The sequence below is a fragment of the Armigeres subalbatus genome, chromosome 2, assembly GCF_024139115.2.
Source record: "Armigeres subalbatus isolate Guangzhou_Male chromosome 2, GZ_Asu_2, whole genome shotgun sequence".
In the NCBI taxonomy this organism is placed as follows: Eukaryota; Metazoa; Arthropoda; class Insecta; order Diptera; family Culicidae; genus Armigeres; species Armigeres subalbatus.
In genome coordinates, this window is record NC_085140.1 from 270,307,186 (window position 1) to 270,333,163 (window position 25,978).

The window sequence follows — 25,978 nt, forward strand, 5'->3', positions numbered from 1 at the left end:
ACAAGAGATGAATGCATGTATTAGATAATTAGCAAATAAAACTAGTTAAAAAAAAAAACAAAAACATCCTGCGTAAAAAAGCGACATCAATGTACAACATTTCCTGGTCAAATTCCAACCATCGGTAACAAAGAATTGACACCGTGTGACGGAATTTCAGTTACCAAGTGAAATTCAGCAAACCAACGATGACATAATACCGAGCTGCATTGTTTGTTTTCAGACGATAAACATTGACGGTATTTATAATCGACAATCAACTGCAAATAAATGTGTGATAAGCTTGGTCGAACAAAAAAAAAACATTTTATCTTATCTACTCCGCAGCTTAGATTTACTAAATTTGTCTGGCATTTTGATTCCACCTAATCTTTGACCCATATCGTTAATTAGCGTCTTCATTGCATTGTTGCGCTGAAAGTGCGTTGACTCCCTTCAAAGTATTATTTAGATATGTTCTGACATATTTCCTTGTCTAGGGTAAAAATAGGTTTTTTTTCCGGAAGGGATTCCATTTCCGGTTCAGACTTGATTTTATTTTAACTTCTTTCTATTTTCCTTTGTCAGTTACAGATATCAAAAAGACTGGTCGCAATTCTGGACTCTATATATCCGTACCCATTGAACCATTTGCAAATATCTGCATCCGTCATATCGAACTTAACAAATGGGACCTTCGGTTTTACTTTCTCGTAACATAAAATCAACGGCCCCAATTGGTATTGAATTTAGGCTGACTGGCATGAGAGACACCCATCCTACCTTTCAAACAGAACGTCGTTGTTGTTCACATTTCTCGGGCTTAGAATGATAGGGGCGTAACTGCATTGATCGATTTCTCTTCGTCGATGTTTTCTTTCTATTAATTTAGTGAATCGCGATAGTTTACCCAAGATTTAAAGGTTTGGCTTTTGAAACAAATGAGTTATTAACGAAATAAAAAAAAAACAATTAACAGAACTCGATCAATACATCAATACGCCCCTATGATTCTCAGGGCGAGATTTCATAGTTTGATGCAAAAGGATTTCAATTGATGATCAATAGCTTAACTATGTTGTAAATGAACAACGAATCTTCGAAACGCCTTTTGTAGTTGGCGTATTTCAATATTCAATTGGGGAATTGATGAAGGAAAACCACACCTGTCATCAAAAACGACACATTAACTTTTTCTGTATGCCCACGAAAGGTTACTGGTCTTGACAGTACCTTGTTATCAAATACCAGGCCTGATGACGACGCGACGTGACGTCCACCTTTAGACATTTGAACACATTGAAGAACGAAACAAATCTGCTCAAATCGCATCCCAGCGAAAACAACAAATCATGCCTGTCGAATGTCATTAGGACAGGAGCGTCAATTTGCAAACTGGATCCCTGCCAGCACGGCTCGGCGGCAGCGTTGCACCACCTTTGCTGCTGCCGTATACATTTTCTTCCACACATGAGCGGAAAAGACCAGTACCGGAAAGGCGACAACAAATATGGGTGAGCAGAGCACTAATTATTGCACTGCATTGGTTTGAATTTACAAGACAAATGCCGGGTTCCATTCCGATGTGCACTGGCTTCAATAGTGGCATGTGGTATGGGATGTTCGTTTTGAAATTCATATTAGGGAAAATTCACGGGGGCTACACATTTTTTTCAAGGTAGGTATAGTTCACATAGTATGTTAATGTATGAATAGTTATAGGCCAGATTTGGCCGGAAGGGGGCCCTTGAATGAACACAAATCTGTAAGCGACGACAGAGCTTTACGCCTTAGCTAAGGAGGCCGCACATATATTATGTGAGGGATTTTTTCAAGTTTTCCTCCACTCTCTTTCTCCTATGTAAAATTTTTTAATTACAATTTTTTTTGTTCATGTGGAGCACAAGACAATGATATACTTCTAAGCCCTTACGTAATTAATTACGGCACAAAACATGAGATGCACAGCACCATAACTTGTTGCTGTACTTAGCTACTTTGGTATTTATCTTAAATGCAAATTATGCAAATCTTGAATGAAGTAAATTAATTAAAAACAACTAAATGTGCTAAGCCTGGCTTCAAACAGAACGAAACTATTCGAAACACTGGATACCCTTAATACCCAGCTGCCGAAATCGATACTAATTGAGTCGGAAACTCGAGTTCAAAAACTGTCCATTTGCGTTCGATCTCTCAGATGCCAGTTTGTAAAGGGGTACGGCGAGCCTCCCAGCAGGTCCTCCGAGCGACTCGCCTCGGCGGGTGTTCGGCTGAAGTTGTTGTTGTTGCCGTTGTAGAGGACACAAACTTTGTGACCGCGCGCCGTTACCGTTGACACATACACAGTAGCTTTGTGTACGCATCGAGCGGAGAAAAAAAATCGCACTACACTACTGAGTTTGCAGCACTGTGGAGGTTTGCGTTAAACCTGATGACAACGGCGCGCGCGGTTGAAGATCATTGTTCAGAATGGTTAACCTTGGCCTCCAGTGAACGCGCCGTCGTCGATACTGCTCTGGCGGATGGTGTCAAACTTTGTGCTCAGCTTCACAATCAAGAACCCGTTTTCGCTCTTGGCCGCGCACATTGGAACTAGTTCCAAGGATCAAACAATCTTCACCACCAGTTCACTTGTTCACAGTTGATTAACGCCCCCACAAAGGATATCCATCATGCTGCATCTCAACTCACGCCAAAATGATCTACCTCTTCAAAAAACGGCTCTTACAATCTGATCACTCAGCACTTGAGTTGTTACACTTCTTATTTCGCACAAACCGCGACGGATCCGACACGACTCAAGTAGGAATGCGCAGATTTGTAGGACACGTACGCCGCTCGCACCAACCAAACCGACTGACTACGCACCCAGTGGATTGCGTGTGTTCTCGGAACGAAACCTTGTTTTGAACTGAGCTGTTGGTGAGTAGTCGATGTTAACCAACTCAACCAGCCCGCGGACGGAGAGCAAGATTAAGAAAAACACAAAAATTGAACATTGCTGCTGCTGCTGCTGCTGCAATTGCCGCTGTACCATAGAGGAGACATCGGTAGCGGCGCGGCGTGGCGACAGGAAGGCAGAAGTATCGTCTCAGAGTGATCCCCCATTTGACGATAAGGCTTTTCCGCTTCAAGGTTAAAACTCCTCTCGGACAACTGATTTTCGAAGTCATATTACCCAACGAACTTTCTGGTGCTAACCAATTTAATTCTGTTCAAAGTGAATATAATGCCTTTCAGTTCATTTCACTGTCTAAGAAAGGCAAACCCTGAATTATGTCACGACGCGCGAGAGAAGGAGATCTTGATGCAGGTTCCGTCTGTCCCAGCGACGTCCAACGTCCGACGACGTCGTCGTTGTCGTCGTCCGTGCGCGCATGTATATTGCGAGTGGATGGTCGATACTCACTCTCGTTGAGTCACGGCAGTCAGTGATCGAACGGGTTTCCGATGGGGACCTATCAATCGCGGGCGACAACGCGCGATTGGCGTCAATCGCGAATCCCACTTCAAAGATAGAGAGCGAGACCGGGGAGGACTCGAACCACTCGACGCATATACCCGCGGTATGAATGGCGCGCACACGCTGAGTGATGAACATCGAACTGCTGGTGAGTGAGTGGTTTGAGCCGGTTCGATCGGTGCACACGGGGACATCTAGGTAGGATGGTGTTCGGTTTCTGTTTTGGTGCAATGTTTTTTGCTGAAGTTGATTGATGCCAAACACCCTAAGCTGCACTTACTCAAAATTGTGACGAATCTAACATAGGATCACCGGGTTAAAAGACTTCACTATTCCATTTACTTCCACTTTCATCAATCAATAATAATTAATCATATGATTATCGCTCCATGTACCCATATCAAAACAATAACAAACAAGGAATGGTGTACACATTTTCTTTGTTTTTAGAGATTTTTTCAGCAGTGAGCACGCATATGAGATAGAAATAAAAAACGACGAAGATAAAGCCAAAATCGTTCCTTACAGAATATTATTTATATAGGAGCAATTTATTAGTAACGAGACAAATGCCCTATTTCATTAAAAATGGGACAAACCAAAAACTGCATAAATGATACTACTTCAATTCAAAATTTCAAGATAATTGAGGCCCTGTGGCTTAGAATGAATCATGCGAACAGCACTGGCGGAGCTAAGCTGAGGTACGATGGGCCTCCAAATTTGCTTTGAAAAAAAAAAATTCTGATTTTTTTGGATAGATCTTTGAATTTCTTTGTAAATTCTACTGAAAATTCCTTCGTAAATTGCTGTGAGAATTTCTTCGAAAATAATTCTAGCAATTCTTTTGCGAAATTTTTCAGAAAGATTTAAGGTTTTGCTTTGAAAATTTGTTTGATAATCCATTCTGAAATTTCTCTCTTCGATAACTTCTTTCAATTCCAGGAAAGAAATTTTTTCCATTATTATTATTATTTTTCCATTATTATTTTTTCCATTATCATTAATTTTTTCGCCAGGTATAATTTAGAAAATTATGTCGTACTGTTTGTGTGACGACTGTTTTTTTTTGTATTCTAGTAAAAAAAACGGCTTCTCAATCTTCATTTAGAAAAACGAGTATGTTATTTACCCTACGTTTCGATGTAAATTACGCCATTAACTCAAATATTCATCCGGATACTCCTTAGAAACTTCCTCTTGCTTTTAGTAGAACCATACAAAATTTCTTTTATAATTGCTGCAGCAGGAAATTTTTTGGGAGATTTTTTCCTGAAATTCATTAATATAATAAATAGAAAATCCTTAAGGAATTTTCGGAGGAGTTCCTAACGGAAATGTTAATAAAATTTCTAGATAAAATTTCCAACGGAACTCTTGAACTAATTTCTGACTGATTTCCAAAAGAATATCTAAAGGAATATTTGAAAGCCTCAAGGAATTTCTTACTAAATTTTCAGATTTTTTTTTTATTAATTTTCTCTAGAATTCCTGGGTGAAATTATGAAGATATTACTAAAAGGAGTTTCGAAGGAATTCTAAGAATATCTTCCTAGAGTTTCGTAAGAAATTTCTAAAGGTATTACTGAAGGAATTTATTAGAGAAAATCCTGAAATAATTGCTGATGAAAATCATCAGAAAAACTGAAAGAGTTCCTGATTCAATTTCAGCAGGAATTTCTAAAGCAATTTCCAATGGCATTCATAAAGAAATTCAAAAAAAGAATTCTTATAAAGAAATTTCGGGAATTTCGGAAAAAAATCTTAAAAGAATTTTCAAAGGTAGTCTCGAAGAACGCTTTGGAGGCATTTCCAAGGAATTTTCTGAAGGAATTTTCGAAGAAATTTCTCAAGGTATTTTCGAAAATAATTTGGACTTTCCAAGGATTTCCCGAAGAAATTTCTAAAGGATTTTTCCTAAAATAATTTCCGGCGATGGAACCATTTTCGTGGGTGTTACTGATAGGATGTCAGAGCAATCCAGATTTTTTTTTAGATATTCCTCCTTATATTCCTTCGAAAAATAAAAGATGGAATTATAAGAAAATTTCGAAAGATTCTTCTTTTGGAATTTTTTCAGTACCTACAACACCTACGGAAGTAGTTTTGGGATTATGTTTGGAGATTCCTTTGGGAATTTTTTCGGAATAAATTTTTAAGAACTCTGCCAGTGCTTTTTTATGAAATGCCTTTGGAAGCTCTAGGAAGAAACTCTTGAAATTCCTTCGAAATTTCCCCACATGAATTTCTTCGGAACTTCCTCCAAGATTTCTTTCGTGAATTCTTTTAGGTATTCCTTTGATTATTCCTTCGGATTTATTTAGCAATTCTTACAGAAATTCCTTTAGACCTTCGGAGTTTCCATTTGAAATTCCTTCGTAATTTTCTTTGCGCATTCTTTCAGGAATCTCTTAAGAATCCTTTATTTTTTTTAATAATCCTTCGTAAATGTTATTTGGAAATTATTTTGGGAATATATTCGATAATTCTTTAGAAATTCCTTAAGGAGTTTCTTCAGAAAATCATTTGAAATTTCCGTTAGAAACTCTTTAGAAACTTTAGAAAATTCCTTCAGGATTTACTATTTCATTCTTTCATAATTTTCCGGATGAATTTTTTCAACGAATAATTCCTGCATGAATTTTGGAAGGAATCACACATTGGAATTTCTGGAGAAATTTACAAAGGCATTTCGGGATGTTTTACGAGTGAATCACTGCAGGAATATCCAAATGAACCACAAAAGAAAATTTTGGAAATTATTCCTGGAGGAGTTCCCGATTTTTTTGGAGGGTTTACTGTAGAAATTTTAAAAGACATTCCTGGAGGCATTTCCAAATTTATTTCAGGAAGAATTTCCGAAGAACAACCTGAAGAGGGCCCTCCTAAGCCATGCGGTAAGATGCACGGCTATAAAGCAAGACCATGCTGAGGGTGGCTGGGTTCGATTCCCGGTGCCGGTCTAGACAATTTTCGGATTGGAAATTGTCTCAACTTCCCTGGGCATAAAAGTATCATCGTGTTAGCCTCATGATATACGAATGCAGAAATGGTAACTTGGCTTAGAAACCTCGCAGTTAATAACTGTGCTTAATGAACACTAAGCTGTGAGGTGGCAATGTCTCAGTGGGGGATGTAATGACAATGAAGAGAGAGAACCTGAAGAGATTTGGGACACGAATTTCTAAACGATTTTCTGGAGGAATTGTTGAAGGAATTTCTTAAGAAATAATTAGAAGAATTTCCAATGGAATTTTCAAACAAATTCCTAATGGAATTTTCATATAAATTCTAAGATTTCTACAAGAATTCCTTCTGGAACATCTGAAGGAATTCTTTCGGGAATTCTGCCAGGAATTTCTCCGGGCAGTCATTCGAAAATTCGGACGCCAGTAAATCAAAACCTTGTTTTAAATCTGAACTTAAAAAATACCAAAAGCATCGGGATGGATCCATCATTATACATATCTTCGGAGAATTTCTGAAGGATATCCTGGAGAAAGTTTCTAAGGTATTTCCGAAGAAATTTTCAAATGAATTCGAAATGAATTCCTAAAGGAATTTTAAAAAATCAAAAAAGAATACAAATGTCCTATTCGGCAAACGTCCTCTTCGGCCAAATATACTATTCGACCAAACGTCCGATTTGACCAAATGTCGTATTTGGCCAAACGTCCTATTCGGCCAAATGTCCTATTCGGCAAAATGTCCTATTCGGCCAAATGTCCTATTTGGCAAAATTTCCTATTCGGCCAAATGTTCTATTCGGCTGAATGACCTATTCGGCCCGGGAGCGGGCTATTTGGCATAAAGTCATTTGGCATAACGCCATTTGGCATAAGGTCATTTGGCATAAAGGCTATTTGGCATAACGGTCATTTGGCATAATTGTGACCAGAGTCAAAATTAAGGGTCTTTTGGCATAACGGATATTTGGCATAACTTTTCCTTGCGTTCGCTGAATGGTGACTAAGTGGTGCGGGAAACACCCCGGAATAGTAAACCGTCGATGATAATATTAAAAAGACATTATCCTCTCATGGAAAGAATGCATTTGAAATGCAATGCAAAAGTAGGCGCATGCCCGGATTAGAGCAATGGTGGATGTAATCCCTTCTTTAGAAGTAGGCGTGTGGCCGGATTATGGCAATGGGGGATATGATCTCTTCTTTATAAGTAGGCGCTTGCCCGGATTAAGGTCATGGTGGATGCGATCCCTTCTTTGAAGGAAGGCGCTTGCATGGATTAAGGTCATGGTGTATGCGATCCCTTCTTTGAAAGAAGGCGCTTGCCCGGATTGAGACAATGGTGGATGTGATCCCTTCTTTAAAAGTAGGCCCATGCTCGGATTAAGGCCATGGTGGATGCGATTTCTTCTTTAAAAGTAAACGCTTGCATGGATTATGGCAATGGAGGATGTGATCCCTTCTTTAAAAGTAGGCGCTTGCCTGGATTATGACAATGGTGGATGTGATTCCTTTCTTAAAAGAAGGTGCTTGCCCGGATTGAGGCAATGATGGATGTGTTCCCTTCTTTAAAAGTAGGCGCTTGCCCAGATTATGAAAATAGTGGATGTGATTCCTTATTTAAAAGAAGGCGAATGCCCGGATTGAGGCAATGATGGATGTGTTCCCTTCTTTAAAAGTAGGCGCTTGCACAGATTATGGCAATGGAGGGTTTGATTCGATCTTTAAAAGTAGGAGCTTGCCCAGATTGAAGCAATGGTAGATGCCATCCCTTGTTTAAAAGTAGGTGGCCCGAATTGTGGCAATGGTAGATGTGATCCCTTCTTTAAAAGTAAGCCCTGCCCGGGTTATGGCAAATGGTGGATGTGACTCCTTCTTTATAAGTAGGCGCTTACCGGGAATAAATCAATGGTAGATGTGATCTCTTCCCCGAGTAGCACAATTCAGATTGATTTGGTTGCAGTTGCTCATATGTGACTTGCTTGGTTTTAGTAACTCGTCTACGCCAAGTGTATTGCTTGAGTTTTTAAAGTTAGGCGCTTGCCCGGATTAAGGCAATGGTGGATTTGATCCGGTCTTAAGGCGCATGCCCGGATTGAAGCAATGGTGGATGTAATCCCCACTTTAAAAGTAGGCATGTGGCCGGAATAAGTCAATATAGATATGATCATTCCATCGGAAGCAATTCTGCCATTTTGTTATTTCATTCTTCCGGAAAATGTCTACCATAAGTCTAAATTTATCAGAAAACAGCCTCGACCTACTTAATCTACGCTAAACATTACATGAAATATCCCTCTCGCTTTCACAGTTCAAAATTATGCCAAATATCCGTTATGCCAAATGACCATTATGCCAAATGGCCTTTATGCCAAATGACCTGATGCCAAATGGCGTTATGCTAAATGATTTTATGCCAAATGACCTAGACCCGTTCGACCCAATATCTTATTCGGCCAAATAACCTATTTGGCCAAATGTCCTATTCGGCCAAATGACCTATTCGGCAAATGTCATATTCGGCCAAATGACCTATTTGGTCAAATGACCTATTCGGCCGGATGACCCATTCGGCCAAATGACTTTCGACCAGATGGGTTTCAGCCTAATGATTTGTTCGGCCTAGTGGCATTTGGCCACATGGCTTTCGGCCGAATAGGTCGGGGCCAATCTTAAAAAACAGCACTTTTTCGATTTTGTTTTAAATTTTAAAAATACTTAGAGGCGTCAACAAATATGGGTTTTTTGGGAAAGTCGACCTTGAATAAGCCTAACAATCAAATGAAGTTTTTGATGGGAAGTTTTGATGGGAAAGGTCAATTATAGACCGGACTGAAAAAATCAAGACTGACTAACGCTAGAGGTTACAGTTTGCTGGAGGCGCTGGCTGGCTAAGCTGGAAGTAAGATTGGGAAACGAATGTATCGTTAGTACATTTCGCAGAGACAGCAGGGAGTCCATCATCGATGTCACGTTCTGCAGTCCGTCGATGGCGAGGAACATGAACTGGAGAGTTTGTGAAGACTATACCCATAGCGATCACCAGGCGATTCGATATACTGTTGGAACACGAACGCCAACGGAACGACGGAAGATAAGGTTTAGTTGGCAAAGATGGAAGACGAAGGACTTGCGATGCGACGATGCCGAAAAAATTAGAGCCAACGAATAGCCGGCGGCCAAGTTATTGGTGGAACGAAAATCTTGCCAACCTTCGCGCTGCCTGTTTCAGAGCTAGGAGACACTTTCAGAGGGCAAGGTCTGAAATGGTCAGAGAGGAGCGAAAGATAGTTTTCCGTGAAGCTAGAGCGGCTTTCAAACGGGTGATCCAAATCAGCAAGTCCAACTGTTGCAAGGAGTTGTGCCGAGAAGCTAACGCTGATCCTTGGGTAACGCTTATCGAGTCGTGACAAAGAAGATCGGGGGTCCTGCGACGCCAGCCGAAACGTATCCGGACAAGCTGAAGATCATCGTGGACGGCCTATTCCCGCAGCATGGCTCTACGACGTGGCCGCGTACGCCGTACGAAGATGAAGAGCGAGTAACTGCTGCAGGTATGCAAGTCTCCAATGACGAGCTATTATCAGTGGCGAAAGGTTTGAAGATGAAGAAAACTCCGGGTCCGGATGGAATTCCAAATGGCTCTAAAATCTGCGATTATGGCGTTCCCGGACCTGTTCAGGATGGTGCTGCAGAAGTGTTTAGTAGATGGTAATTTTCCGGATACGTGGAAGATCCAGAAACTGGTACTGCTGCAGAAACCTGGAAAACCGCTGGGGAATCCAGCATCGTATAGGCCCATATGTCTGCTGGATACACTGGGAAGCTTTTGGAAAGGGTTATCCTTAATAGGTTTACACAGTTCACGGAGGGTGAGACTGGCTTATCGTTAAAACAGTTCGGATTCCGTAAAGGCAGATCGACTGTGGATGCAATCAGGACAGTAATTGAAGATGCAGAGAGGGCGTCCAAGAAGAAGAGGAGCGGCAATCGATTCTGCGCGGTAGTGACGATTAACGTCAAAAACGCGTTCAATAGTGCTAGCAGGAATGCCATCGCCGCAACACTGCATGGAATGCGAATCCCCGACTTCCTGTGTAAGATCCTTAGGAGCTACTTCCTGAATCGAATTCTGGTTTACGACACGAACTCGGGGCAGAAGTCGATCAGGGTTACGGCGGTCGTTCCACAAGGGCCCATACTAGGCCCGACGTTATGGAATGTGATGTACAACGGGGTGCTTATACTGAAGTTGCCCAAAGTTGTAAAGATTTACGGATTTGCGGATGATGTCGTCCTAACGATAACCGGTGAGTCATTGGAGGAGGTGGAGATGCTGGTGGCGGAAGCGACCGACGCAGTAGAAACCTGGATGAATGGAGCCAAGCTGCAGCTGGCTCATCACAAAACGGAAGTGATGCTGGTCAGCAACTGCAAAGTAATCCAGCGAATGCAGATTACCATCGGAGGGCACGACCTCCCGTCGGTGCGGACTCTGAGACATCTAACTTTTTCTTTTTTGAGCTCGGCAAAATCGGGCACCGCTGTAGCTCAGCAAATTTCAGAACTGAACTTCAGCAGAAAATTTCGTTTATCACTGATTCTCGGTAAGATTTTTACTGTATCTCAGTAACCGAAACGTCATGTCACTTTTACTGAAATCTCGGCAAAAATCATGTTTGCTGAAACTCGGCGGTGCCCATCTGTAGGTGTGATGATTGATGACCGGTTGAACTTCAACACCCACGTGGACTATTCGTGTGAAAAGGCGGCTAAAATGATCAGTGCGTTAGCAAGGATCATGCCGAACGTTGGCATTCCGAAAGGCGACAGTAGGCGTCTTCTGGCGACAGTATCGATACTAAGGAACGGAGTTCCAGCCTGGGGAGCTGCGCTCAAGACGAAACGTAACCGGAGGAAGCTGAATAGCGTGTATCGTCTAATGGCCATTCGAGTCGCGAGTGCGTATCGAACCATTTCGTCAGAGGCAGTTTGCGTTATCGCAGGGATGATTCCAATCTGCATAACCCTAGCAGAGGATATCGAGTGCTACCAACGGAGGGATATCGGAAATGTGAGGAAGGCGGTGAGACTGAACTCTATGGTGAAGTGGCAGCAGGAGTGGGACAATGCGGATAATGGAAGGGGGACCCATCGGCTCATCCCTAATGTGTCGACGTGGGTGAACAGGAAGCATGGTGAGGTGAACTTTTACCTTACACAGTTCCTGTCCGGACACGGTTGTTTTTGCCAATATTTGCAACGGTGTGACCATGCGTCATCACATCATCACGGTGTGTATCAACGTAGAGCACGTGATATTCGACTGCCCGAGGTTTGCGGAGGCACGTCGAAGAATGCCTGCCATAAGGGCGGACAACATCGCAGAGCGAATGTGTCGCGATGAAGGTACGTGGAATGCGAGCCGTGACGCAAATACTGTCAGAGCTGCAGCGTCGATGGAGAAGAGACCAGCCAGTAAGCGTCGGCTCGGAAGAAAATCAAGCACAGTGAGCTGCGCGCTAGTCTAATTAGGGCATAATTAGACTATCGCGCTACCAGCGAAGTTAGGTTTAACGTACGGATTGCGAAAAAAATCCAACTTCGATAATCTCCCATTCCGGTTTTTAACTTGACTAGCGATATTTTTGGCCGTATGACCCCTTCGGGCAAATGAGCTGTTCGTCTTTGTGACCTGTTCCGCCAAACGACCCTTTCAACTGAAGGACCCGTTCAACCAAATGACATACTCGATCCTGGGACCAATTCGGCCAAGCGAAATTCTCGGCAAAAAGACTTGTTCGGTCAAATGGCCTGTATCGCGAAGCACTATTTTCGACCAATGACCTTTGGCACAACGACATTTTCGGACGTTTGCCTTGTTCGACCAGAAGTTATATTTGGTCAAACGACATTTTCTGCTGAATGATCTGTTCTGTCAAACCTCTCTTTCAGAACAAAAATGGCTTCTTCGGACAAACTTTTTTTTCGGTGGATCAAAATGTTTTTGGCGTAATAACCGTTTCGTTCAAGTCAGTCAAATCGAAACGGCATAGATATTTTTAGGACTTTTGCAATAAGGAGGCAAAAACATATACTTCAACCTCAACAAAAATATAATTTTGAAAAATGTAATTCAAATTTTAGAAAATTGTAAAATTAGTGTAATATTCGCAATTATCGCACCTCTTGGCTATCGCTTTCAGGCGCTAGTCACATTTTGTGACGCAAGATGGTGTGAATGTGCTGTCTCTTGCCTAATATATGGGGATTCACGAAGTGGACTATATTGTTCATATACTATATTTGGGGTCACCCTAACGTTATTATTTGAAATTATCGTAACTCTTGACACAAATGATAAACAACAATGGTTTCTTCAGCAAAATGACTCAAAATTAAATAAGGAACAACTTTCTAGAACAACGTACAATGCTCAAGTTTAAAATACGGAAGTTGAAAATTTTATCTCAAAATGTGGGGGGTCCACCCTATTGCAACATCAACATCAAAATAAACCTTAAACAAGATTTGACTTTGCTGAGGACACCTTTTTGCTTTTTTTCTGCTTCTAGGCAGGGTTGCCACATATACAGATTTTTCTGTATTTTACAGAGCTGTTAATTATATTCATCTAAAGCTTAATCTTGAAAGACAAAACATGTTGGCACTGAATAGTTTTATTCTTTATTGACAGTTTTTGCAGATCAATTATTTTAAAACTTGACCAGATTATGATCCGTAACATGTTCCGAGGGGGGTTAAAACTGGCCAGTGGAGATATATCAGCTTCCACACTGATATTCTTCCCTTCCCCTTCATACGGGAGCTTGGCAGAAGGAAGGTCGTGCGATGTATACCATCACAAATATTGCGGTTTTGGTTAAAATTACCGGTCTTTATCTTTTTCAAAGCTAATTTTGTTTGAAAATGATTTTGAATAAGCTAAGGTGGATACAGCTTCCCAATACAGATTTTTTGACTTGAGATACAGATATAAAGACTTCCTAAAGAAACAATACAGATTTAAATGTGGCAACCCTGCTTCTAGGTGCAAATATTTTTTCCCCCTAATTTCCCGGCGTAACCCATCATGCGTTGCAAAAAATGTCCATAATATAATCGCTAGAAATCTAGATATTGCTCCTCAAACATGACCATTTTGTATGTAAAATCAGCGGTGGTGTTATAATTATTTCCATAAGTGTATGACGTTTGCAATTCGAAATTCGCATTTGTAGTGTAAATTTTATTTAATTATTTAATAACAGCTTTCGGTACAACTTTGTTGTATGAGAGTTTCGAGCAATAATAGAAGAAACGCACTCACAGTAGTCAATAAAATAAACACAAAACATCACCGTATAAGAGGTGATTTCCGAACACTCTGGCATAACTGCATGTAAAACGTTCAAGTGGGTAATCACTTGAGCCGTTATCTTAATCTCATCTAATAGCAACAATCGGATTAGTGGCATTATCATTTTTGCTATAAAAGCCTTGCTCAGACTACAATCAACCTTCTCAGTCCTCCATCGAACAGTAGTGAACGATGGCTTTCAAATTCACGGTAGCTTTCCTGCTGGTCACCAGTGTGGCACTCGTGTCCTCGAGATCCAGTAAGTTTCAACCTACACCACGTCGTCAGTGTCCCAACTAAACGGATTCCTCTCATCTACAGCCCCGAAAATCGTCGGTGGAGAAATAGCCACACGGCACGAGTTCCCCTACCAGATCTCGCTACAGTGGAACTTCAACGACAGAGATCTTGCACCGTTCCACTTTTGTGGGGGATCAATCCTGAACGAAAACTTCGTCCTAACGGCTGCCCACTGCAGGACCAAATATTCCGATGACGGATTCATCGAAGTGGTTGCCGCCGAACATGACGTAGCCGCAGTGGAAGGGCCTGAGCAGCGTCGTCGGGTGCAACGTTTTAGCATCCATGAAGGGTACGATGCCGTCCAAGGGGTAAGTCCCGATGACATTGCTGTCATACGTGTGGACACGCCGTTCGTGTTGAACGATAAGGTGAAGGCCGTTCAGCTGCCCAAGCAGTTGGAACATTTTGAAGGCGATGTCATCCTCAGTGGGTGGGGATCCATTTCGAATACATCAACTCCGGATTATCCGGATCTTTTGAGGGTAAGCTTCTGAATAAGCATTGTTGAAGAATGAGCAACCTTATTTTTGTCAAATTTACAGAAAGTCGTGCTTCCGCTAGTAGATTTTGAACAGTGCTACCAATTGTGGGGTTCCGATAGTGTGCTGGTGCAGAGTAATGTTTGTGCCGGGCCAATTGATGGTTCAAAATCGGCCTGTTCGGCCGATTCTGGTGGTCCACTGGTGAAGCAGTCCGGCGACGAGGTGACCCAGGTGGGCGTTGTTTCTTGGGGAGCCGTGCCGTGTGGATCTCCAGAGCGGCCGACCGTGTTCGTTGGCGTTGCTTGGTATATCGATTGGATCGAACAGCAGCTCCGTGTGTAAGAAAGAGAAGGGACATGCAAATATCTGTGATGAAAATTCGACTGGATCGAATAATAAAATCGTTAATAGAAAACTGAAAATGGAGTTTGAAGTTGTCTTGACAAAAAAAGCAAGTCCCCTTGTCATAGGACTAGTTGGTATTATCCCATTCAATTCCATCCCTTTAATGTAACTTTACATATACGTATTTCATCCTCAACATTATTTCGTTTTTGACTCGATATAGTACGAGATACTGAAGATGGTCTTACTGTTAAGGTCTAAATATGTGTCTGAAAAGTTACAACCAAGTGGTGTAATTGAATGGGATAGTAATAAGTCGTCTGATTACAAGTGAGGACATTCCACTTAAAAGCTCTAAATAATTTTCTCATTAAAAAGAAAGTGATTACCAAATTGGGCCCTCCCTGGCCGTGCGGTAAGACGCGCGGCCACAAAGCAAGACCATGCTGAGGGTGGCTGGGTTCGATTCCCGATGCCGGTCTAGGCAATTTTCGGATTGGAAATTGTCTCGACTTCCCTGGGCATAAAAGTATCATCGTGTTAGCCTCATGATATACGAATGCAAAAATGGTAACTTGGCTTAGAAACCTCGCAGTTAACAACTGTGGCAGTGCTTAATGAACACTAAGCTGCGAGGCGGCTATGTCCCAGTTTGGGGATGTAATGTCAATAAGAAGAAGATTACCAAATTAGACTGTGAAAAGAAAGTCATCAAGTAAAATATTCCAATCATATCAAACGACCTGATAACATAAATAAATTGCAAAAAATATATGTTTATTAATGAGTCCATACATACCAACGGAGTCACATATCCTCGAAATATGAAAAAAAAAACTTCCATAAGCCTTCACTAGCTATTACTACTGACCGAGATTTATGATAGTAACAAACAGTATCAATAAAACGCCAATTTATGAGTCCAATCGGTTTCGATTTTAATGTCGGGATGCCTGTCACTTCCACAGTAAAGGTTAATCAATCAATTGAAAAACTTAATTGGCACCCGGATTTGAAATCAAGTCAAACATCTAAACTGTTTTGTTGTTTTCATCTGACCAGAGCAGAGCTGGTGATGGTTGGGATTTTTTTTATTTCAACTCAGGCCGCTTAACAGCTGCGTGTGTAGAATGGGTGTATGAGTGTAAAATTTTACCAAATTCACGCCTCCGTCAGTTTATTTCCGAAACAATCACAAGCCAACGCAGAGGTCGTCGGCTGGGAGCAAAACAACCCACGCTAATGATTGATGAATTTCCGAACATCATCACAAGCGTGAAGCTAACGCTAAAAATGCGATCGATTGGAATATAAACGTTCCATAATATGGCATGAAATTGGTTAGACCATAGTGAAAAAGTTCATCTTCGAAAGCACTAAAATCTATAAAGAAGTGACTTGACTAAAGAAATGAAAAAAATAGATCTGACATACTAAGGGCCATAAAGCAGATGAAATTGCTCCGAATCGGTAGTTATAAGATATCAAAAAGGTTTCGTTGTAAAGTTGATTGAAATTAGCAGGGCTACAAATTTGTGGAACATTATTCATCTGGTTTATGGGGAACAGTTAGCCTTGCGTGCAAAGGCGTAGGATTGCCAATCCGGAGATGACGAGTTCGATTCTTGGTCCCGTTTAGACTGTTTTCGGGTTGCAAACATTCTTGACTCCCTGGGCATACGGTCCCAAGAAACATTGCAGGTCGAAAAAGCTTATTTAGTTTAAAATAGGTTTCTTCAGTTAAACAACAAGCTTATGCAGCCAAAATTGTTTGTTGGGGTATCCATTGTACTTACCACAAAAGGTACATACTTATGCAATGCCGGGCATAAAAAAAACTTTTAATCTGCAACTGAGAAAATGAATCCATTTAATGCATTACCCCTCCTTTCGCCTTGTCCCGAGCAGACGCATCCATTTAATGAAGGCATTACTTACTTTTCATCTTGTCCCGAGCAGAGGCGTACTTTTAATGAAGCATTATCAACTCCTTTCGCTTCACACCGGGCAGACGCATCCATTTAAAGAAGGCGTTTTCCCTCCCTCTGCCTTATACTGGGCAGACGCGTTGCTTGAAGGAAGGCATTTTCAATTCCTTTCACCTCATACCGGGCATACGCATCCATTTAAAGAAGGAATTATCTCTCCCTTCGCCTTGTCCCAAGCAGACGCATCTATTTAAATAAGGCATTACCCTTCTTTTCACCTTGTCCCGGGCAGACGTTTTCTTTGAAAACAAGCATTTTCAAGTCCTTTCGCCTCATACCGGGCAGACGCATCCATTTAAAGAAGGCGTTTCCTCTCCGTTCACCTTATACCGGGCAGACGCGTTTAAAGAAAGCGTTACCTCTCCCTTTGCCTTATACCAGGCAGACGCGTTCTTTTAAAGAAGGCGTTATTAACTCCTTTCGCCTCATATCGGGCAGACGCATCCATTTAAAGAAAGCGTTACCTCTCGCCTCCATTAAATTACAATCCAAAAGAATTTAGGCCGGATTGCTTGTAATTAAGCAGATCTCAGTAAATATTTCAATGATAATTATTCTAACTGAATTACGCCAAATGGCATTCCGCGGAATAACTTTCAGTGAAAAGGTACATTCCGCGAAGTGTGTTTCGGAAAAAGGGTGCATTCCGCGAAACGTGATTCTGAGATTTGGTACATTCCGAGTAATGTTATAGCGTGGAAAAAATTCCACGGATTGCACTATATGACCGGTTTGGCGAATTGAAGTGCTTATTGGTTACTTGGGTTGTGATATAAAATAGGCCATTTGGCTGGAATGCCGTTTTCGCCGATATAATTATTTGGCAAAAAGGGCCATTTGGCTGAAAATGTAATCTGCTCGAAACTGTCGTTTCGCCGAACTGGTTATTTTGGCGAAGGATCGTTTGGCCTAAACTCATTCGGCCTGTAGTGGATAAGATTGGCATTAGATGTTGTGATAAAATTATTATAGCAAAATGCCATTATCATCAATTCCTTGAAATCTGCATTTGACGTATGTTCTAATTATATGCACTCATTTATTGAGTAACTCGAATCAACGTGTATTGTGTTAATTTGTTGTCTACACATTTTACTGCTGTTACCAGCTGGAAGCAAGTTTCATCGAAGTAAACAGTCGATACCTCATTATTCCGTGTTTTTTCAAATCTAATTTCAAATATAATAGTTGTATCCAATATTCATATCAATTCCGAATCAAATTTAATCCAATGTTAGGTCTTTTATTCATTATGCCATTTTTCCACCTTTTTCCATATTTTGTCCATCCATCCACCGATTACATATTTTATCCTTTATCTTATGTTGGTTTTTCCATTTGTGTTTTAATTTTTTTTGCCAACTTTTTTGGCTTTAATTTTTGTTTTCTTCAATGTGCCATCTTCTTTTTTTGCACCTTTCTTGTCACCCAGCCTACTCCTCTGCCCTTCCGTCAGGGAGCCTACTGGAGACGCTAGCATTCTTCATTGTTATTTTTTGTTTTTCATTTTGCCAACTTTTTAGCCTTAAATTTTTGTTTTCCTCAATGTGCCATCTTTTTTTGCACCTTTCTTGTCACCTGTTGTCCATCCTGGCACTTCAATGGTGTATATTTTATGTATGTAACCTAATTTTGTCGGTTGGACCCATAGCATGCAACATTGTGCGTGAGCTTTTGGATTAGTAATTGTATTGAATTGGATTTGAATTAGATTTTATTTTTTATTTGGATTGGATTTGGATTAAATTTGGATTGGATTTGGATTGGATTTGGATTGGACTTGAATTGCATTTGGATTGGATTTGGATTGAATTTTGATTGGCTTTGGATTGAATTTGGATTCGATTTAATTTGAATTGGATTTGATTTGTATTTGGATTGGATTTGGATTGAATTTGGATTGGATTTGGATTGAATTTGGATTGGATTTGGATTGGATTTGGATTGGATTTGAATTGAATTTGGATTGGATTTGAATTAGATTTGGATTGGATTTGGATTGGATTTGGATTGGATTTGGATTGATTTTGGATTGGATTTGGATTGGATTTGGATTGGATTTGGATTAGATTTTATTTGGATTGGATTTGAATTGGATTTGGATTTGGATTGGATTTGAATTGGATTTGGATTGGATTTGGATTGAATTTGCATTGGATTTGGATTGGATTTAGATTGGATTTGGATTGGATTTGTATTGGATTTGGATGGGACTTGGATTGGACTTAGATTGGATTTGTATTGGATTTGGATTGAATTTGGATTGGTTTTGGATTGAATTTGGATTAGATTTTATTTGGATTGGATTTGATTTGTATTTGGATTGGATTTGGATTGGATTTGGATTGAATTTGCATTGGATTTGGATTAGATTAGGATTGGATTTGAATTGGATTTGGATTTGGATTGGATTTGAATTGGATTTGGATTGGATTTGGATTGAATTTGGATTGAATTTGCATTGGATTTGGATTGGATTTAGATTGGATTTGGTTTGGATTTGGATTGGATTTGGATGGGACTTGGATTGGACTTAGATTGGATTTGTATTGGATTTGGATTGAATTTGGATTGGACCTAAACTAACCATCTGTTGACATGATTTGCGTTTTACTTCTGAAATATACAAGTTATCGCAGTTTGAAAAGTTCACAAATAATTACCTCTCCATGTTTGTTGCAAATAAAATGGAACGCAACAATGTCTTTATCCTCTGCAGATGGGGACAAAGAGTTATCGCTATTCTCTTTTGTCGCTTGTTTTTTGCATTTTTCAGCGACAATTACATTCCTTGATCATGAGGCTAACACGATGATACTTTTATTTAGGGAAGTCGAGACAATTTCCAATCCGAAAATTGCCTAGACCGGCATCGGGAATCGAACCCAGCCACCCTCAGCGTGGTCTTGCTTTGTAGCCGCGCGTCTTACCGCATAGCTAAGAAGGGCCCCTAAGATTAAAAGACAGTGTTCCGATTTTGTTAAGACTGAAAAGTCATCTCTGAAGCATTAAATTACAGTCGAAAGTTATAGAATAGGTTAAACGACCGAATATGCCATTTGGCGGAAGAGGTCATTTGACGACTCACTTCTCACTGTGAAAAGTGAGTAATGAGAAGTAAGAAATGATGAGTGAGAAGAGAGGCGTCTCACTTTTTACTTTTACAGTGAGAAGTGCGAGAAGTGAGAAATGAGGAGTGAGTAGTGAGATGTGAAAGTTAATGAGTGAGTGATGAGAAGTGAGAAATGAGACGTTCCAGCTCTTAATTTTCTCTTATTATTTCTCTCTTCTGACCGTTAAAAATAAAAAAAATGATGAATGAGAAAGGAGGCGTCTAAGAGTTGAGAAGTGGAAAATAAGGAGTGAGAAGTGAGAATATCTTACTTCTTATTATGAAATGTGAGGTGTGTGAAGTGAGAAGTGAGATGTCTCACTTCTCTATTCGTACTCCCCACTTTTACAATGAGTTGTGAGAAATGAGGAATGACCAGTGAGAAGTGAGACGTCTCACTGATCATATCTCACTTCATACTTCTCACTTCTTATTTCATACGTCTCACTTTTCGTAGTGAGAAGCGAGAAATTAGAAATAATTAGTGAAGTGAGGTGCCTTACTTCTCATTTCGCTCTTCTAACTTTTTACAGTGAGAATTGAGAAGTGAGATATACGGAGTGACCCAAGCAGCACAACTCGTTTCACTACTGCACATTTCACTGTGTTGCAACTATTCGAAAAGAATCAATCTTTGCGAATGTGCCATCAAATATAACTCTCTTTGCAATCTAAAAAGCGCAAGGAGTGGAGCCTACGGAAACATCCTTCGATTGCAGTAAAATTGCAATAATGTTGCAAAATACTACGGCAGAAAAAAAAAATAAAAATATAAAACTGGATTCGATTTATGGATCTTGTGATTAATAGAACTTCACTCTACTACAGCACCATTCAACACTTCGAAGGGACTGCATGTTGACTCACCATAAAAAACCACACGATTATGAAGTTTTTTACTCGGGTTTCCTGTTACTCGATCACCGAAATAAACTGTGAGTTGTCAAAACGTTGAACGATGCTAAATTAAACATGAATATACACTCAACTTATCTGTAACTTAATTTAAACAAACAATTCAACTTTGAAAGACGCATTCAAGTTGCATGGTAAAACATATGCAACTTAATGATTTTGTTTCGTGTATGCAACATTCAGTGCATTATTTTTTGGTTGTTTGTTTTCAAATGTCAAACGCGTACTGTATTGCAATGCTAATGAAACATTGATCACAATTCGAACGTTTTTGACATCTTGATGCAACTTTTTCGTGCTTTGATGTTTTACCAATGCCTTTAATGAAACTGAATTGAAACAAGGTGCTTTTTGGAAGATGTTGCGTGTGCTACTTGGGGAGAAATAAGACATCTCTCTTCTCACTAATCAATTCTCATTTCTCATTTCTCACTTCGTACTTCTCACTTTTCGCAGTGAATGAAAAGTGGTGAGTAAGAGGTGAGAAGCGATACGTTTCACTTATCACCAGTGTTGGAAAATGTACAGTAAAACACATTTGTTATGCGATTGTTTACTTTCTATCCAAATAAATTTCATGCACCGAACAAACCGAAACAGTTTTCCAAAAAAAAAATGTACGGCATTTTTTTTCTTCATCGGCAATCTGTTTCTTGCTGCTGCGTGAAAGTCTTGTGCCGTCGTCAGTGCACTATGGTCCAGGATACAGATTTACGCGGAAAGATGCATTTTACGCCAAAACTATATTTTTTAGAAAAAAACTGATGTTCTACAAAATTGTTCGAAATAGTAAGGCCATCATTATGGTGCTACCAAAAAATAGGGTGACCCATCATTCAAAAAAATTGTGAATATTTTTTTATTTCTTGGAGTATTGACATGTTATGTTCTACAAAGTTGTAGCGCAGCTTATTCTGATCAATTTTGCTAAAGAAACTTTTTCTGTAGCTCTTAAGTTGGCTGATTTAGAGCAATTTTACCTAATTGGATTAGGGTGTACCTCAAAAAACAGTATTTTTGATCTATTTTTTTTGTTTTAGATTTCTCGAAAAAGTCGTCTTCAGATGACTTTTTGAGCCTAAGAAAGCTTTTTTTCATAAATCGATATCTACGGTTAGGGCAGACCTAATATGCTATTTTTTATTTCAAGTTCAATCAACTAGAATAATGTTTTTTAAAACAAATTTATATAACTCGACAACGGAAGAAGATACCGATGATATTCTTATAGCAAAAAACGCGTTTTGAAAAGCTCCAACAGTCTTCAGAAGGTGACATTCGTGAAAAATAAAAAATGAAATGAGCAGATCATAAATATTGTTTTTTGAGGGACACCCTAATACTGGTAAGTAAAATTGCTCTAAATAAGTGAGCTTAAGAGCTACATAAAAAGTTTATATAGCAAAGTTGATTGAAAAAAGCTGCGCTACAATTTTGTAGAACATTTTATGTCAATATTCCGCAAAATAAAAAAAATATTAAATTTCACATTTTTATAAAATGGCCCACCCTATTTTTCGGTAACTCTATAATAAGGGCTCAAGTATCCATAACAACTTTGTAGAACTTTTTTTTTTCTTTAAAGTATACTTTAGGCCGAAATGCATCTTTTTTCGTTAATCTATACGGTGATGATGATAAAACTCATAAGTGTTAAAGCTGTAGATTTTTTCTTTTTCATTTTTCCCGAATAGCACCTTCTGAAGACTTTTGGGGCTTTTCAAAACGCGTATTTTGCTTTAAGAATATCGTCTGTATCTTCTTCCGTTGTCTAATTATATCAATTTGTTTTAAAAAACATGATTCTAGTAAAATTGATTAAACTTGAGATAAAAAATAACGTATATCCATTTTTTTTACATAATAAGGAATATGAATTTCTCTTTCAAATGCCGTGTAAACATATGTTTTTGGTCTGCCCTAACAAAAGATATCAATTTATGAAAAAAATGTAATTTTGACAGAAAAACGATTAAAATAATATTAAGCATATTTACCCATCAAAGTTGCATTTTTTTGAGCTATAAAAGTCATATGAAGACGACTTTTTCGAGAAATCTTAAACAAAAAAAGTAGATCAAAAATACTGTTTTTTGAGGTACACCCTAATCCAATTAGGTAAAATTGCTCTAAATCAGCCAACTTAAGAGCTACAAAAAAGTCTCTTTAGCTAAATGAATCAGAATAAGCTGCGCTACAACTTTGTAGAACATAACATGTCAATACTCCGAGAAATTTTTTTTTTTTGTATGATGGGCCACCCTATTTTTTGGAAGCACCATAATGATGGCCTTACTATTTCGAACAATTTTGTAGAACAACAGTTTTTTCTAAAAAATATTGTTTTGGCGTAAAATGCATCTTTCCGCGTAAATCTGTATCCTGGACTATAGTGCAGTGCGGTCAGCATTTTCGTGAGCTTTCTTGGTTTGGCTCGTGCGCAGCGCAAACAGAACAGAATCAAGTTTAATTGCCTGTGGCTCACAGCCTGGAAAAAGTTCTCGCCTTTGGTATTGATGTGTTATTTCTAATCTATAAAATGAGCAAGGAATAATCAAATAAATATTTGCCACCAAAAAATGGTTATACGTTGTGAAATTATTTTACGAAAAAAATTAATTTTGTGAAGAGAAAATAGTAAAAGCATGGGCTGACTATGACTGTTGTCTACTTAGGGGCTGTCCATATACCACGTGGACAGGTTTTGGTCAGTTTAATACACCCCCCTCCCCCAGCGTGGATAACTGCTCATATAAATTCTCAAAAATTTGTATGAACCGTGGACATTCGGCATACACCCCCTCCCCCTAAACTGTCCACGTGGTATATGGACAGCCCCTTAGCCGTGGCTGCTGCTGCGGCTTCCGTGGTTTTGTTTTTCGTTGACTGCATGGCAGGATGAATGGTAAAATGAAATGTCAACCATTCCTCTCTCTGCTTCACACTTCTCACCCCTGTGAAAAGTGTAAAGTGGTTGGTAAGGCGTCTCACTCTTGCTCCTCTTTTCTCACTTCTCAATTTTCACTTTTCACAGTAATACTTTTTGCCATACGACCAATAATACCAAACGGCATTTTCGACCAAATGACTTGTTCAGCCAAATGACCTATTCTGCTAAATGACTTATTCTGCCAAAGTGACATATTCGGGCAAATGACCTATTCGGCTGTACCTTTTCTGTCACATGACTTTCAGCTTATTGGTCAGTTCGGCCACACAGCTTTTGGCTTAGTGGTCTTCGGCCAAATGGCATTCAGCCTTGACTTTCGACATAACTGCCCTTCCCCGTCAGAAAGTGCAATTCGGTTGAGTAGACAGTAAATTGAGTTTTCGGCCGTTTAACCCTTTCGGCCAAATGGCCCATTTCTGCAAAACGATCATTTCTGCCACTTATTCAGCCGAACTTTTTTTTGTGCTGAATTGTTCGGCCAAATGAAATTTTCTGCCATACGATTATTTCGGTCAACAGCATTTTCAACCAAATGACCTGCTAGGGTAAAATACTTTACGACCAAATTATCAGTTCAGTCGTATCCTTATCGACCCTATGTCGCATTCGCTTAGCTAAGCTTGATTGACTGTACAATCGTAATTTTCGAGAAATGTGATGATCCATACTTTTTTGAGATATTATACAACAAGCGTGAAAAGGGGTGTAGAATATGTTGTACGGAAAGTACGCAATACAAATTTCGCACAATTATAAGAAACGAATCATTAATGATGTACAATTTGTTTAAGGGTACAAAGGGTTCAAGAGAAAGGAAATGAATCCATCAATAGCGGTGGCAACTTGCACTGCTGTTGGAAGTTCCTTTGCCCTTCAAAGGACATGAAACATAAAATCAAAACATTTTCTTATTTAATATACATGTCTGCATTGATACGAGCAGAACGAAGAAAAAAATTAATATGAGAAAATCGTGAGTGATGAAGCTTCATAAACGACTTTCAAATGATGATTAAATTTTTTGCCTATAACTTCCCATTTTTCATTCTTTTTTCACAATTCTGGTCATAGCGATGCAAAAAAGTGTATAGAATAAAAAAAATTGTTTGATTTTATGTTTCAGATCATTTTTTATGGACAGTGGAACTTTCATCAGTAGGACAAATCGCCGTCGACAGCAACCATTTTTTGATCCATTACCTCCCCCTTCCTTTGCTGCTAACACAAATTGTACATTATATCAATAAATCTTTTCTAATAAATGTGATAAACTTCAACTGCATTTCTTTCACACAATCGACAACAAATATTGCAATTACACCGATTACAATGCGAAACGATAAGATTCCAGAAAATTTTAATGGTAAACGCTTTCTGCGAAACGTTTTGTTGTCCTTTTTTCGTGATTACTGTTTGGATATTTTTTTGTTTTTGATAAATTTGAACGATTTTCAGGGAAAACCATTTTTTATGGAGCAATTATTTTGTTGCTACATGAGATCACTGTCAGGCCGGCGTCTATCGTTCGTGCGTGACAGGTTTAGGAAATCAGGTCAAACGCAGTTATTCTTCTTCGTCTCTGCTAATTCTAATTATTCTCAGCATTTGAGGCGATTCGCATATGCTTGGTTCGTTCACACGTATGGCAACAAACAACACATTTCGCATATCGATCTTTGGTGACTGCTGGCGAGTGTTGATGTTGCTTGGTGAGTGTAACTTAATGTTAATGACTGACTGATCTGGTAAATAAGTCCGAAGGCATAACTCATGATCCATCGTAAGTGAAAAACATGCCAGAAGGAATTAACGCTAAAACTCTTCTCTGTCATATGCGTTGTTTCGATTACGAAGTGGGGTTTTGTGAGACGAAACGACTAGATACACTTTTTTCCCATATCACAAAATAGAAAACAACTTCTGTTCCATCACTTCATAGCGAGGTGCAGCCCCATAATCTACCCAATGATACGAAAATGAGGATAAATAAATCCACGCTACGGATCGAAAGTAAATGAAGTGGTTCTTTTTGTAAGTCAGTCAGTGTGTCACTAATATTCTGGTCAAAAACCAGTCAAGTATGGCAAAGAGCCTATGGTTACCCACAGTGCG

The 25,978-nt window shown here is 39.5% G+C and overlaps 2 protein-coding genes across 7 annotated transcripts in view; one reads left to right on the forward strand and one right to left on the reverse strand.

Moving 5' to 3' along the window:
- The window catches only part of LOC134212215 (cGMP-dependent protein kinase, isozyme 2 forms cD4/T1/T3A/T3B-like), a 617,973-nt gene that overhangs the window by 346,492 nt on the left and 245,503 nt on the right, over positions 1–25,978 (reverse strand). The window contains exon 1 of one of the 6 annotated variants that reach the window (XM_062689879.1): positions 2,711–2,859. The exons of 4 other annotated variants lie outside the window; for them this stretch is intronic. The gene's annotated coding sequence lies outside the window, so the exon portion shown is untranslated. Of the gene's footprint in view, positions 1–2,688; positions 2,860–25,978 lie in introns of those variants that run through there. One more of the 6 variants, XM_062689878.1, reaches the window with a different exon arrangement.
- Positions 13,910–14,978, forward strand: LOC134216342 (trypsin-1-like). The gene is made up of 3 exons (XM_062695252.1): positions 13,910–14,030; positions 14,093–14,556; positions 14,617–14,978. Exons 1-3 carry the CDS (start codon positions 13,964–13,966, stop codon positions 14,896–14,898), a joined length of 813 nt encoding a protein of 270 aa, XP_062551236.1. The 5' UTR covers positions 13,910–13,963; the 3' UTR covers positions 14,899–14,978.